General features: G+C 40.2%; 1 protein-coding gene across 3 annotated transcripts; it reads right to left on the bottom strand.

Moving 5' to 3' along the window:
• Window positions 1-396: 396 nt before the first annotated feature.
• Window positions 397-15,489, bottom strand: LOC139534887 (Fc receptor-like protein 4). 3 transcript variants are annotated; one of them, XM_071334417.1, is made up of 14 exons: window positions 15,267-15,489; window positions 14,325-14,369; window positions 13,901-14,176; window positions 3,930-4,250; window positions 3,551-3,829; window positions 3,129-3,377; window positions 2,794-2,910; window positions 2,651-2,675; window positions 2,468-2,565; window positions 2,252-2,302; window positions 2,077-2,163; window positions 1,937-1,999; window positions 1,639-1,701; window positions 397-850 (listed from the first exon to the last, which is right to left on the bottom strand). In XM_071334417.1, the coding sequence occupies exons 1-14, from the start codon at window positions 15,295-15,297 to the stop codon at window positions 843-845; spliced, it is 1,713 nt and encodes a 570-aa protein (XP_071190518.1). In that variant the 5' UTR covers window positions 15,298-15,489; the 3' UTR covers window positions 397-842. The 3 variants fall into 3 exon arrangements, with proteins under 3 accessions (XP_071190518.1, XP_071190517.1, XP_071190516.1); XM_071334416.1 differs by having other exon boundaries at window positions 1,937-2,157; XM_071334415.1 differs by having other exon boundaries at window positions 1,937-2,163.
• Between the last annotated feature and the right edge of the window lie 320 nt (window positions 15,490-15,809).

A 15,809-nucleotide genomic window follows, 5' to 3' on the forward strand; every position in this document is an offset into this window, starting at 1 on the left:
GACGTGCATGTCCACATTCCAATATTAAAAAAGTGATACACAGTACCAGAACCAACCAGCTCCTCAGAACTCCAGGAGAGTATATGACATCGTAAAACTGAGAAGAACTGTTCTTTTCAGGCACACTCTTCCCCAAAAGTCATTCTGAAAAATGGCGTTCGGCATTTGAACTTAGTTCATGAGGCATTTATGTTATATTTCTCAAGATTCAATGAGTAGATATAATTAAGTCCAAAAATGGATGCAGAAATAGCAGATTGCCCCTTTAACTCAAACATTTGGAAGCCTAAGATCTATACTAGACTTAAAGGAGGTTTGACCGAATTAGGTTGTATGGAAACATTTACGATGCTAACATCCATTTACTGTAAGAAAGCACTCATTCCATCAGGTGGATAACATTTAAAAAAGTTTATAAAAAAGCATAATGCAAAGATAATGTAAAAGTACAGGCCATTAGAAGAAAACATGAATAATACTTATAATATTTTGGAAATTCATATGCAAATATGTTATTCTATCATCTGAATAACAGACATAATAAATCAAAGATAATCCATTGTAATACATTTACAACAAAACAATACAATTCAATACACAATACAAAGCAGATACAATTACTGTAGCTGCAGATAAGATCCATCATCATTACACCATACATTACAAAAAGCTGTTACAGTAATACACAATCAAACCATGCTTAAATACAATATATCTGTTGATAAATAAAATAAGAAAAAAATCCTTAATGTACAAGGTGTTATTGTGTGTGTGTGTGTGTGCGTGTTTGTGTATGTTTGCGTGTGTCCCGCGATCCTGCTATCCCTCCATCCCTCCATCCCTCAAGGACCTGCAACATATCACCACACAAAGTAGTTTAGGACACGCAGTCAAACAAACTCTTAATAATAAAACAAATAGAAGTCCTTTAAGTAGTGTTGAAATCTAGCTTGAAATATACTTATTCATGTTATCATTCTAGAATCGATTGATTACTTCACATGTATAAGGAATGTATATGTTGGGGTCAATGGGAACTAGGTGTGTGGAAAGTTACTGAGTGTAGAAAGTTCATATTCTGTTCCATGTTTCTAAGGAGGGAGATGAAGGGCAATAGTTAATCACTGATAAGGCAGGCCAGCTGCGGAACTAGGGAGGAGCGAAGAATGCGTCTTGACGTCGAATCAACAGATGAAGTGAGAAGAAACCTCTGGGAGGGAGGCCAGAGAGGCCCACCACAATGACTCTCCTACTACAGTCCTACAGTCCTATCTCACACATACACTTCCATGCCCACAAATGTTTTAGTATCAGGCAGGTCTATGACTACACCAGTGAGAGGTACCAATTAAATTCCTGCCTAGCAACAGAGATGTATTGGTTGTCTAGATTTGTAAGGAGTTGACCCCGCCTATTACAAGGTTATAAATATATGTGCTTGGGTAATCATGCCTTGTTTTAGCAGATGTATGACCCAGTGGGGGAATAAACTTGGTTTGAGCTTTTTCTTGTTGTCCGTCTGAGTTTTTACTACAGTTTGTTCAGAACAATTGATACAGTATACTTTGACATTGAAGAATTAGTTCCATATTAGTATCATATTAAATATCAATAGCATACGACTATAATTAGTCTTACCTGGGGATGTGCCTGGCTTCACTTGAGAATAGACCAAATCTGCCTCAGGCGGATTTGCAGTTTCTATAAGGGGTAAGGATAACACATCAGAATAATATAACCAGTTATATGCAGAATAATATAAAGGTCAACCTCAGCATAGGTCAAATCAACAGGTCCAGTTGCTGCTGAACATTTACATTTCCAGTCAACAAATGAAGGAAGCTTATTGGCTTATTGCATATTCTGCATCTTCATTGAAACTCCAAAATGGCACATTTAGATTTCACTGATTGCCAACCTGTAGAATGGGTCTTACCTGTGGTCTTCCCCATCTTGACCTCAGAATAGACTGGATTTTCTTTTGGATCAGCTGGCATTTCTGAGGAGGAGGATTTTTTTTATGAGTAAAAAACAATGCTGCATTTTGTATTAATGTATGGGACAGTTGAGAATTACTTTTCTTTTTCTTGTCCAACTCTTTGAGTTGAATCTGGGCGTACATCACATCACTTGGTCCAGCAGTAGCAGCACCAGCATCTGAAACTTACAGGTAATACACTTATATCTCTACTTACTGCAACAACAACTCTAACCTGTATTCATGCTAAACTTCACAGACAGTCTACAATACCATTGTCATTATTGTCTGAGAGAGTGATTGTATCGTAGATGTTAGCGCCACCTGTTGATCAAAGAACAGATAGAAAGATGAATGTGTTGGTTTTCCCTCAGTTTGTCTAGGGACTTAAAGTACAGTAACATGTTGTATACAAAGTGAATGGTGAAAAGTTAGTGTGTGAAATTACAGAGAGGGGAGGGTAACAGTGGTCTGGACTAAGAGACTGACCATGCTGCCGACGTGTATACCCAGCATCAGGAGCCTGGCCCTGGGTAGATCCTTGGTCCTGTTGGGGGTCCAGGTTGGTCGTCTGGGGCTGGGGGGGCCTACAGGGAGAGAGATACTCATGAAAGACACAGATTCTATTTTACTGTATGAAAAGGAAAGTATTTGAAAGACAGGTGTACTCACGAGAAAGTCCTGTTGCAACAGGAACCTGTAATGAGAAATGCATACTATTATATCAGGTCATTAATGTTTTGAACTTTTGCAATTAGACATTTTTCTCCTAAACATGAACAAAAAAGTTTAATGAGAAATTATAAAAGTCTCACCTTTGGCGTTTTTATATCGACACAGCAGTACCAGGAGAATGGCCAGTAGAACACCAGCAACAACCAGGCCAACAACCACTCCTACTAGGACTAATGTAGAGGGTCCAGGAGTTACGCCTGGAGAGAGAACATAAAATCACCATCAGACTCTGAGGTAGTTAAAAAAATCAAAATAAAGTAGTGGACAAAGTGAATATATATTTGGCAAATGACTTGAGATCAGATGACCAGCCTGAGCTTGCAACTCCAAACCTACAGTATGCTTTTTAACACTACAAATCTCTGATGACCACAGATATTATGAAAAAGTAATGTGATCTTAATTATTTTCTCACCTCTCACTGTCACCCAGCTCTCTGATGATTCTCCTTCATTTGATTTACACTTATAGAAGCCTTCATCTGACTTGGATACTGCAGGGATGGTTATCTCTCCTGTGGTTTCATTCCTGATGAGTATTCCATCTTTGTAGAAATCAACCTTGGGGTTCGGGTTTGTTTCCTGATATCTATTTGTACAGCTCAGAGTCATAGATTCTCCCTCAGTTATGGGATAGGGAGGGCTCTCCAAGATCATAGGGCCATCTGTGTAACATAGTATGTCAATGAAACTGTAAATCTGGAGTAATCACTCACACTATATTAACATCTGATGAGCTTGTATTCTATGAAATGCAACCATTCAGTTACAGAATTGAACATCATTATCATACATTGTAATGTTAAAAAGGTTAGTGACTGTTGTACAACAGACTTACCATCCACTGTGATGTTGACAGCATTACTGTACTCTCCTGATCCAGACTCACACCAGTACACTCCACTGTCCCATGTGTATGGGAACCTGATGGTACATGTGGACCCTGCTCTTGATCCCCAGTTAGAGCCACACTCTGACTCCACTGCTTTCTCTTTGTATCTCTTCAGTCTCCATCCAGTAGAGTTCCTCTTCTCCTCACAGTTTAGTGAGAGAGACGTTGATGTAAAGTGTTGAGTTCTGTTAGGTCTTATTTTGAGAGACACTGATGGTTGCGGATCTGAAACAAAGAGTGACAGAGACAAACGTACACAGTAGTTATATATACACATGAGGGTGACTTAATTATTATTAAATGCAGTTTCAATGCAGTTAGTTACCTCCTGACCAGAAAAACTGAGGTTTACTGTAGAGTGTGTCATAGACTGGGTCTCCTCTCCCAGCTCTACACACATATCCTCCTGTGTGACTTGGACCAGCAGGGATCAGCGTTTCGGGGTCTTCACTAGTCCCATTGCCAGATAGAGGCTCTACAGAGTAGGACCTGTCTGATAGGGAGAGTAACCCAGCTGTGTAGGGAACAGTTTGGTACCAGAAGAACCTCCAGCCTGTAGATGACTCTTTAACCCCACAGCTCAGAGTAACTGAGTCTCCAGGGTTCAGCCACTGAGGAGAGACACTCAGGACAGCTTGGGGTTGATCTGTTATGAAGGATAATGACACGATTAAATTAGTTAAATGTTCAAATAATTTAAGATAAAAAAATTACCCATTTTGTTATTATGGTATAGTACCTTACCCTAAAATCAAAATATAATTTATCATTGATCTCACTGTCTGTTATTTGACCTCATTCCTTTTGTCTTTTTCTCACTATTCTGTCTCTTTCTCTTGCAATCCCATAAAAACAGACTTACCAAACACGGTCAATTGTATAGCATTACTGGTCTGGGAGTGTTTTAAGCCATTTCTTTTCTGAAGACCTTCACAGGTATATAGACCATTCTTTAAGGACCGATTCTGTACTCAGGCTCTGTATTCGTGTAGACCGACTTCCCACTATTATAAAAAGCATACTCAATCTCTTCTCCCCCCTGTATGTCACATCTGAGATTGACAGTCTCTCCACTGAATATCTGGGGCCAGTTGGGTTGGAGGGTCAGAACAGCCACAGGTCTCTCTGCACAGACACAACACAGAAAATAAACATTATCACATACCTTAGAATGTAAAATAATGTTGATCAGAATTTACCACAACATGACAATATCATAAGTTGTCATTTCTGAACATACAGTATGCAGTCTGAACTGTCTGACTTACCAAGATCTATCAGAATACTGACATATACAGTGATGTCTACACACACACACACACACACACACACACACACACACACACACACACACACACACACACACACACACACACACACACACACACACACACACACACACACACACACACACACACACACACACACACACACACACACACACACACACACACACACACAATTACTCACCTTTCACAGTGATAGTGACAGGATCACTGATGATTGATGATATGGATCTGGACTGGATCTCTCCCTGACACAGGTAGAGACCCTGGTCAGACTCAGCAGCTCTACTGATGGTGAAGGTGGCTCCTGTTGTAGTGTGTCTGCTAGACAAGGTCACTACTTTCTTTTTTTTGTCATTGTACCATGTATACCTCCAGTCACTGTCAGACATCACTGAACACGTCAGAGTAACTGTCTCTCCAGCGTATGCAGGGTTTGGTGTTATGGTCAGTGTAGTTTCAGGCAGAGCTAAGAAAACAAAAAGCAGAATATCAAAACATCTGGATACATGCTTGATAACAAATTAATACATATAAAAATGTAAATAAACTATATAATTGATATATTGTACCAGTCAACAGTTTGGACATACCTACTCATTCAAGGGTTTTTCTTTATTCGTTACATTGTAGAATAATAGTGAAGACTTGAAAACTATGAAATAACACACATGGAATCATGCAGGAACCAAAAAAGTTTTAAACAAATCTAAATCTATTTTAGATTTTAGATTCCTCGAAATAATCACGCTTTGCCTTGATGACAGCTTCACACATTGGATTGAGGTCAGGTGATTGTGGAGGCCAGGTCTTCTGATGCAGCACTCCATCACTCTCCTTCTTGGTAAAATAGCCCGTACACAACCTGGAGGTGTGTCAGGTCATTGTCCTGTTGAAAAATAAATGATAGTCCCACTAAGCCCAAACCAGATGGGATGGTGTGTCGCTGCGGAATGCTGTGGTAGCCATGCTGGTTAAGAGTGCCTTGAATTCTAAATAAATCACAGAGAGTGTCACCAGCAAAGCACCCCCTCAACATCACACCTCCTCCTCCATGATTCACGGTGGGAACCACACATGCGGACATCATCCGTTCACCTACTCTGTCTCACAAAGACACAGCGGTTGGAACCAAAAATCTAAAATTTGGACTCATTAGACCAAAGGACAGATTTCCACCGGTCTAATGTCCATTGCTCGTCTTTCTTGGCCCAAGCATGTCTCTTCTTATTATTGGTGTCCTTTAATAGTGGTTTCTTTGCAGCAATTCGACCATGAAGGCCTGATTCACACAGTTTCCACTAAACATTTGATGTTGAGAGGTGTCTGTTTCTTGAACTCTGTGAAGCATTTATTTGGGTTGCAATTTCAAAGGCTGGTAACTCTAATGAACTTATCCTCTGCAGCAGAGGAAACTCTGGGCCTTCCTTTCCTGTGGCGGTCCTCATGAGAGCCAGTTTCATCATAGCGCTTGATGGTTTTTGCAACTGCACTTGAAGAAACTTTCAAAGTTCTTGAAATGTTCTGTATTGACTGACCTTCATGTCTTAAAGTAATGGTGAACTGTCGTTTCTCTTTGCTTATTTGAGCTGTTCTTGCCATAATATGGAATTGCTCTTTTACCAAACAGGGCTGTCTTCCATATACCAACCCTACCACAACACAACTGGCTCAAACGCATTTAAATGGAAAGAAATTCCACAAATTCACTTTTAACAATTATTCTACAATGTAGAAAATAGTCAAAATCAAGAAGAACCCTGGAATGAGTAGGTGTGTCCAAACTTTTGACTGGTACTGTATATATTATTTTTTATTATTATTAAGTTAAATGAAGACAAATGCTGTTAGTGTACCAATCAGTTAACAGTCTTTCGTATCGAACGCCACGTATCGAACCTACAGATGGAGATTCAATACCCGTGCCAGCCGCCACCGGGAGACCAATGAGGCAGCTTTTGGTTTTAGTTTAGAATCCTCCAATCCTCTATATGTAATTATTGCCGGAGAGTCAAGCCATATTTTTCGATATACTGTAGGCCTACCGTAGGCGACATGAGTCTCATTAGTGTTGAGTAATGTGTTGTTAAAAGTGGTGTAGGTCTTATTTATTTAAAGAGCATATTGAAGTTAGAAGCAATAGGATTTCAAGCACAAAGTATAAAAATAGAGAGAGGTGTTGGTAAAGGTCCAGTTGAAATCGGAAGTTTACATACACCTTAGCCAAATACATTTAAACTCAGTTTTTCACAATTCCTGACAATTAATCCTAGTAAACATTCACTGTCTTAAATCAGTTAGGATCACCACTTTATTTTAAGAATGTGACATGTCAGAATAATAGTAGAGAGAATGATTTATTTCAGCTTTTATTTCTTTCCTCACATTCCCGGTGGGTCATAAGTTTACATATACTCAATTAGTATTTGGTAGCATTGCCTTTAAAGTGTTTAACTTGGGTCAAACTTTTCGGGAAGCCTTCCACAAGCTTCCCACAATAAGATGGGCGAATTTTGGCCCATTCCTCCAGACAGAGCTGGTGTAACTGAGACAGGCCTGTAGGCCTCCTTGCTCGCACACGCTTTTTCAGTTCTGCCCACACATTTTCTATGGGATTGAGGTCAGGGCTTTGTGATGGCCACTCCAATACCTTGACTTTGTTGCCCTTAAGCCATTTTGCCACAACTTTGGAAGTATGCTTGGGATCATTGGATCAAGACCCATTTGCGACCAAGCTTTAACTTCCTGACTGATGGCTTGAGATGTTGCTTCAATATATCCACATTTTGGAGGTTATTTTGTTAAAAAAAAACTAAAGTGAGCGATTGTAGTCTGAATAAAAGGCCAAAACATTTATTTCTGTTTTTAGAGGCAGAGAAACGATGGGCCAATTGTGCGCCGCCCTATGGGACTCCCAATCACGGTCAGATGTGATACATAGTAATAATAATACTTTATGTTGTATTATTTGTTTTGTCTTTTCTGATGGATTAAATGGAAATTGGAACCAATCACGGCCAACCTAACTAAGAAATACATTTGACGAAAGAATTCTCCCCCTCCCCTCCTTCTAGGCAAGTCTATTGTCCAGCTACCTGCTAATAGCCATAATGGCACTATACAACGTGATTATTTGTGTTTGAAATAGTATTTTCCAGTAGGCAACAATTTGTTTACCTTCATTAGACAACTTTGTTCCAATATTTCTGTAATTCAGTGATAGTCATTCCCATAGTAATTCGTTATGGATCCATAACTAAATAAACATCGACATTTTGAAAGAGTATTTTTATAATTATTTTATTAACAAAAGCATAAAGATGCTGATGAAGAAATACAGTAGTGCATTTGTTTATTAGGCTATAGCAGAACAGCATAACGGTCCTGACGGCCCTTGCTGTGCCTGGTGAGCAGTTGATCAAGTTCTGTTGTCAGAAGAGGAATGGAAATGTCAGGGTGAACCAACAACCTGACGAACCTGCCAGGTATGTTCACTCTGCCTGTTGGAGGTGGAGTTCCAGAGCTCACAGGTGTGCCTGGCATGGATTGTGACTCCATCTCGTTCCACTCCCTCTTCAATGCGTAATTCTCCGCCTGACTATCCGCCAATGCCGCCTGACTCTGGACCAATGCATCAGCTGTCGCCCGTATCTCTGCCCTCAGATAATGTTTCTCTTTCTGCTGGTCTGTCTTCAATGACTCGATCTCGGTCTTCAAAGTTTGAATCTGATCAATGTGCACCTTCATCAGATGAGCTGAATGGTATCGCCCTAAGCCCCCATCGATTACAGTGGCATATGAACAGGTACAGTACGCGACAATACAGTAGGCCTAATAAAGTAGGCCTAATAATGCAAAAAATAACGCTTAAATAGATCGACTGCTGTTCTTTACCATATGCTGCACATTTTGACATTGTATTCCATTTCAAGGGAGACTATTCAAGCCATCGACTCACTGAATGAGTCGATGGCAAAACCAACATCGCTCTATTCACAGTCAGAAGACAGTTGAAGAAACTTGCATGGACTTATATAGTTATATGTATAGTTTTTTCCCCAGAAAATTAACCATGTGTGTTCGCTTGTTTTGTACTGTTCTGTAGTTTCGACACGATGATTCGTCTGACAAACAAAGAACTTTGCATCCTGCAGGCCCAGGCTGTAATACGGAGCGGAGCAGGTGAACCCAAGAGCAGACTCAGACAAGGAGACTGGGATAAGGTAACCAAGGTATATATTGAAATCTTGTGCGGGTTGCAGGGAGCCAGGTGCTGAGGCTGAGGCTGGAGCGAGGGGAGTTGGGGCTGGGTAAGCAGGTCCGGAGAGGAATCCAAGGAAGCAGTAGAGTGTGGGGGGGGGGGGGGTCCAGGACAGGGCAGCAGGACTGACGAGACATGAAACTGGAGACAGGGGCCAGAGTCAGAGCAGACAGAACTGTAGCGGAAAGGAAAACAGCGCCAGGCAAGTGAAAACAGGCACAACAGGAAAACAGGATCTATGGAGGAACAAACGGCTAAAAATGCAGAAAGACTGAGCAGAGGTTACGATCTGGCAGCGTGGAAGTGGCAGGGCTGAGTATTTGTAGAGGTCTTGATTATGGAACAGGTTGCAGCTGGTGGGGATCTGCTCTGCCTCCACCACACTTGTCTCCGCCCACACAATCACATACACACACACAGAGAAAGAGGGAGAGAGCACTGGGGGAGTGGCGGCAGGTTAGGGAGACACAGGAGGAGAAGTAGAGGGCGTGACAAGTGCAGATGTAACACAGGCATGGATCAAAGCTGGAGAGACATTCAATGAGATCATCTTCATAGACGAATCAATCGTGGCCCTTCAGCAATTTTCTCAAAATTGCCATAGAATAAAAGGAAGAAGGGCAAGCAAGCCCAAGCATCCGCTCAAACTCCATGTGTGGGGGGCAATTTCTCGCCAGGGACCAGGCCCATATTTGATGGTAAGTTTGGCAATTTACAAATCTAAATGTACATAAAATATTGTAGCCTACACCGCACGGACTGCTATGTGTTCCACAATAATTCACTGTTGCCTCCTTTTTCAGGTATCATGGCCCGAGATTTCTTTGAGGAAGAAATCATCAAGAGATATGCTGGCCCCTATGTCAGAAAGGTGTTTCTGGGACCACATCATTTCTTTCAAGGTAGGATTATAGCAATATTTTGTAATTTTTAGGCCTACGTACATGTATATTTCTAGTATTGTACCTAATGTTGGCTGTTAGGCTAAATGTATTTTTTTCTTCTCCAAATGCAGACAATGACACAAAACACACTGCTGCCCGGGTTTGCATTGCAAATGAGGGCATAAACTGTGACAAGACGCCAGCAGAGTAAGTAGACCTTCATGTAGTAAAATAAAGGTTAAATAAAAATAAATAAATAAAAAGGCCTACAACACCTATGGTAGGCCTACAGTATTTCTAAAAATGTTTGTTTATCTCTACATGTAGGTCTCCTGATTTAAACCCAATCTAACTTGTTTGGCATCAACTGAAAACATTCATCCGTATCTTTTCCATAGCCTACAAGCAAAAATGAACTACTCAAGGCCATCAAGACATTTTGGCAAGAGAAATTGATGATACTACAATGCAACAAATACATTGCTCGTCTCAGCAAGGTTTAACCCGTGGTCGTGGAGCTGGGTGGAACTGCAACTAAAATGTAATTTAAATAACCATCTGCATTTTGAATGTCTTTTTCTAGTTGTTTTATGAACAAAAGCATAAAGATGTTGATGAAGAAATACTGTAATGCTGTTTTGAGTTAGAAAGGTAACACTTCAGAGTACTTAAGCATCGAATACATTGCAGGTAGGGGGATGTTCACATCTACAGTAGCCGGGCTATAAAGAGACTATTGTCCTGCTAATCGGGCTACAAGTGTTTGAAAACCTGTTTTCAAAATGCCACCAGCAGTCCATCACTACTGTAAATAAAAACACAGCATCTTATTTACATTCTTTATTGTAACCACAATGTCACAAATAATTTGTATCTACCTTTCCAATTACTTTTAAGAGTTTGGGATTAATTTGATTAATATTATGGTGTTTCTATTCCAAGAAAAACGAAAAACCCTCTGGGTTTCCGTTAGTATGGAACAGAAAATATGGCGCGGTACAACGTGACGGTCGGGAGTAGGCTACAGTACTGGGCTATTTAGCTAAAGAATCCCCGTGTCGTGCGGGCACGTGGGAGATTGGGGTTCAATTCCCCGAAGGGGAAGACGGAATAGGATGTCGGAATAGAATAATTTCTTAACTGATTTGCCAAGTTAAATAAAGGTTACACTAAGAGCATAACATTTCTACAATGTAATTGTAGTCTAACCAATACCCAAAAGGAGATTCAGTCAAAATAAAAATCTCATTGATTTATTAAGACCAGTCCCCATGCTTGTCTCAGAGCATCACGAAACGGTGCTAAAATAGTTGTAGGCTAATGCTTCAAATGCTATTGCTTCTATAAAACAATATACTCTTCAAATAAATAAGACCTACACCACTTTCAACAGCAAATTACTCAACACTAGTGAGACTCAAGTCGCCTAGGGTAGGCCTACAGTATATAAAAAATATGACGTGACTCTCCTCCAATAATTACATATAGAGGATTGGAGGATATTTCTGTAATTCAGTGATATTTATTCCCATAGTAATTCGTTATGGATCCATAACTAAATAACCATTGGCATTTTGAAAGAGTATTTTTTTCATTATTTTATTAACGAAAGCATAAAGATGCCATTATTAGTTACATTGTTTTACTCTGAACGTGCAGACTGGCACTAAGAACAGCGGGAACATTTCCCTAGTCAGCGCAATTATTAGTGCAATGCCCCTTAAAGCGTTGCTCTGTGCTTCCTATTGTGGTGGGGTGGGGGTCCATCCTCCCTCTCCCTTCCTCCTCCTCCCTTCCCAATTGGCTAGGTCTGTCTTCTGGCGCGGCTCTGCGGCCCATCCCGTGCCCCCTGCCCTCGTGCCTTGAACCTCGTTTGCTTTCAGTGGATACAGCTGGAGAACTGCAAGGCAATCCCATTGTGCGCCACTCAGTAGCCATGACCAATATGACCAATACAGTGGGGCAAAAAAGTATTTAGTCAGCCACCAATTGTGCAAGTTCTCCCACTTAAAAAGATGAGAGAGGCCTGTAATTTTCATCAAAATGATCACAAGAACAGTGAGCAAAATTCCCAGAACCACACGGGGGGACCTAGTGAATGACCTGCAGAGAGCTGGGACCAAAGTAACAAAGCCTACCATCAGTAACAAACTACACCGCCAGGGACTCAAATCCTGCAGAGCCAGACGTGTCCCACTGCTTAAGCCAGTACATGTCCAGGCCCGTCTGAAGTTTGCTAGAGAGCATTTGGATGATCCAGAAGAAGATTGGGAGAATGTCATATGGTCAGATGAAACCAAAATATAACTTTTTGGTAAAAACTCAACTCGTTGTGTTTGGAGGACAAAGAATGCTGAGTTGCATCCAAAGAACACCATACCTACTGTGAAGCATGGGGGTGGAAACATCATGCTTAGGGGCTGTTTTTCTGCGAAGGGACCAGGACGACTGATCCGTGTAAAGGAAAGAATGAATGGGGCCATGTATCGTGAGATTTTGAGTGAAAACCTCCTTCCATCAGCAAGGGCATTGAAGATAAAACGTGGCTGGGTCTTTCAGCATGACAATGATCCCAAACACACCGCCCGGGCAACGAAGGAGTGGCTTCGTAAGAAGCATTTCAAGGTCCTGGATTGGCCTAGCCAGTCTCCAGATCTCAACCCCATAGAAAATCTTTGGAGGGAGTTGAAAGTCCGTGTTGCCCAGCAACAGCCCCAAAACATCACTGCTCTAGAGGAGATCTGCATGGAATGGGCCAAAATACCAGCAACAGTGTGTGAAAACCTTGTGAAGACTTACAGAAAACGTTTGACCTCTGTCATTGCCAACAAAGGGTATATAACAAAGTATTGAGATAAACTTTTGTTATTGACCAAATACTTATTTTCCACCATAATTTCCAAATAAATTCATTATAAATCCTACAATGTGATTTTCTGGATTTTTTTTCTCATTTTGTCTGTCATAGTTGAAGTGTACCTATGATGAAAATTACAGGCCTCTCTCATCTTTTTAAGTGGGAGAACTTGCACAATTGGTGGCTGACTAAATACTTTTTTGCCCCACTGTATATATTGTCCTGCTAATAACAGGGTTAATAATATATCTGTGAGAATATCCAAGGGGCTTTTATATAATTCTAAATTAATAATTATCTTTTTTTTTTTTAAATAACAATATTTTGGAGATTATTTCGTTTTCAAATAATGTAAAATGAGCGAGAAAAAGGCCATTCTTGAACATGGGGTGAAGCATTGTTACTAATTTGTAAATAAAGCCAGTTTTTTATTTATTTATGTTTTTAGAGGGAGAGAAACCATAAACTTACAGTCATTTCATGGTTCTCCCAATCAAGGCCAGCACAGGTATTGACCCAGCATCTGTAGCAAGACAGCTTGCACTACTATGCAGTGGCTTAAACCATTGTGCCACTCAGGAAATGTAGAATGGGACCACTCGGGAGTGGCCTACACTACTACAGTAAGAGCAAAATAATCCTAACAAAATAAAATAATAAAAACCTTAGTGTAACAGTTTTGGTAAGTAACACTGAAGACGTGCACAATTATCAGTTTCTATTTAGGTTTATGTTGCCCATTCATTGTCAGTTAGATACACAGTAGGACCCAAAAGCATAATCAGTGCTCTAACTCCCCCTTGCGCTGGTTTGGAGCAATGAAGTGGTGACGCAGGGTACCGTACTAAACCACAAATTACCTTGAAGTATAATCGCAAAACCTTTAGTGGAGCAACCACTGTAGGCAGACCTTTTTAAAATGATGAAATAGCCTCATAAAAATGGGGCCCATGTCAAGTGGTTATGGGCATGGAGGCACTGTTGTGAATGAGAGATAAGATGACTTACCTGTCACTGTCAGTCTGACTATATCACTCCACTCAGAATGCTTCTGCTGATTAGTAATACGTATACCCATACACCTGTAGTCAGCACTGTCTGACATCTTAACCTCACTGATCTCATATTCATTCTCCCTACTGAAGGAGTTTACATCATCCTTGCTCCATGTGTATTTCCAGTCAGTGACTTTTCGCCTCTGTATGTTGCATCTGAGAGTGACAGCTTCTCCTCTGAATATCTGGGAGGATTTGGGTTGTATGGTCAGAACAGCCTTTGCCTTTCCTGCACAAAATAAAACCAACATGATACAATTATTTTACACTTGTTATTTTGGAACACTCAAAAGCACATTTAAAAAATCACAAACAAAGAAATATGATGAAGCATTAAGAGATGAAGGCTTGATCAAGTGTACAAATATAATATCTACCATCATCATCTTCCGAGTGTCCAGAGTAGATGTGTGTACTCAGCACTACAACAAAGAAAGTCACATTGCACCAATATTAGCTTGAAATAAATAGCATGCCATATTCATGTCACTGTTTACCAAATCCATCCTGTACTTTATTTTAAAGGTGCAATCTGTGATTTCTACATCGATTTTTGCGCTTTTAAATGAAACACAGCCATTTATTCTTGAAGAGTATAATTTTGAATTCCCTCATTAGCTTAGCACAACTGTCTTATCCCATCATAACCTACAATATGGTTATTTTATTACAATTATTGTAAACAATGTAGATTAATGAATTTCCTTAGCCCCATCCCTCAGCCGTATACCACAACAAGCACAGGCTGACTGTATTGTGGTATTTTGGATTACATTACTGCAGCTTTAAATGTCCACTGACTTCCCATGTTGGCACCTGACTTCCCAGAGAGAGTACAGAGATCCAAAACACCAGTCATTAATCTCTTAACACAGTTTACTATGACTGTAGCGAAGGAACCCTCAACCATTTACAATAATCACAACTTGATACTACAACACATCCAACAAATATTGCATTTTATATTCATTATCATTGACAGCACATTTCGCAACCACTGAGTTAGCACCACTCTTTAGTTCCTGAGTAATGACCTGGTTAAATGCACACCACCTCGCTAACCAGGTCTGCATGGCATCGGCTAGAAAAGCTCACACAGAGATACAACATCAATGTAGAGTGGTCACTCACTCTCGATTCATATATTCCTACAGCATATTTGCTGCAATTTGCTTTTAGTGCTGTTTACTAAGCGTTTGCAATTTTCTCAATAAGGGATAAAACACCATTGACATTCATGTCTTATTCCTTTTTACCTTAAATTCTTAGTAAATCAGGTAATTCGTGTTCATAAACAAACACACTAACTCAGTACTTACATAGCAGCAAACAGAGCAAGGTGTGCTCCATTCTGTCCCCACAGACAAGTGACTTTCTCTATAACTACAGTCCTTCTAACAAACCCCTTTACTTCCTATATGATGACAGATTGCTTAGATCACACCACTTCACTCTGAGATCACACCTCTTCACCGTCACACAGAAAAACAGAGAGAAAGATTCTAGAGAAATGTACAAAGACGGAAAATAGAATAGCCGTTGACAGCGTGTTTACATTTTGATCAACTTCTTCTTTATGGTTGGCTACATTGCCACATACTGGTTCCTTCCTCATTATTGGAAGACACTAGGATGGAACAAGAATAGAGACCTGAATTGACGAGATCAGAGCTTGTGGTTTGACATCTAAATGTGCAGATGTTTGTTTCATATTGCACCCACCAAGCACATTGATTGGTAGATAGATAGATAGATAGATAGATAGATAGATAGATAGATAGATAGATAGATAGATAGATAGATAGATAGATAGATAGATAGATAGATAGATAGATAGATAGATAGATAGATAGATAGATAGA

The sequence above is a fragment of the Salvelinus alpinus genome, chromosome 11 (assembly GCF_045679555.1).
Source record: "Salvelinus alpinus chromosome 11, SLU_Salpinus.1, whole genome shotgun sequence".
Classification (NCBI taxonomy): domain Eukaryota; kingdom Metazoa; phylum Chordata; class Actinopteri; order Salmoniformes; family Salmonidae; genus Salvelinus; species Salvelinus alpinus.

What these genes read in the sequence shown, in the direction of transcription:
- LOC139534887 (XM_071334415.1), bottom strand. Translation starts at nt 15,297, where the DNA reads ATGGAGCACACCTTGCTCTGTTTGCTGCTAT. An exon ending in TCAGTTTTTCTGGTCAGGAG is followed by an intron (nt 3,830 to 3,929) that starts GTAACTAACTGC and finishes TCTTTGTTTCAG; the next exon opens with ATCCGCAACCATCAGTGTCT. An exon ending in TGTTGCAACAGGACTTTCTC is followed by an intron (nt 2,566 to 2,650) that starts GTGAGTACACCT and finishes CTCTCCCTGTAG; the next exon opens with GCCCCCCCAGCCCCAGACGA.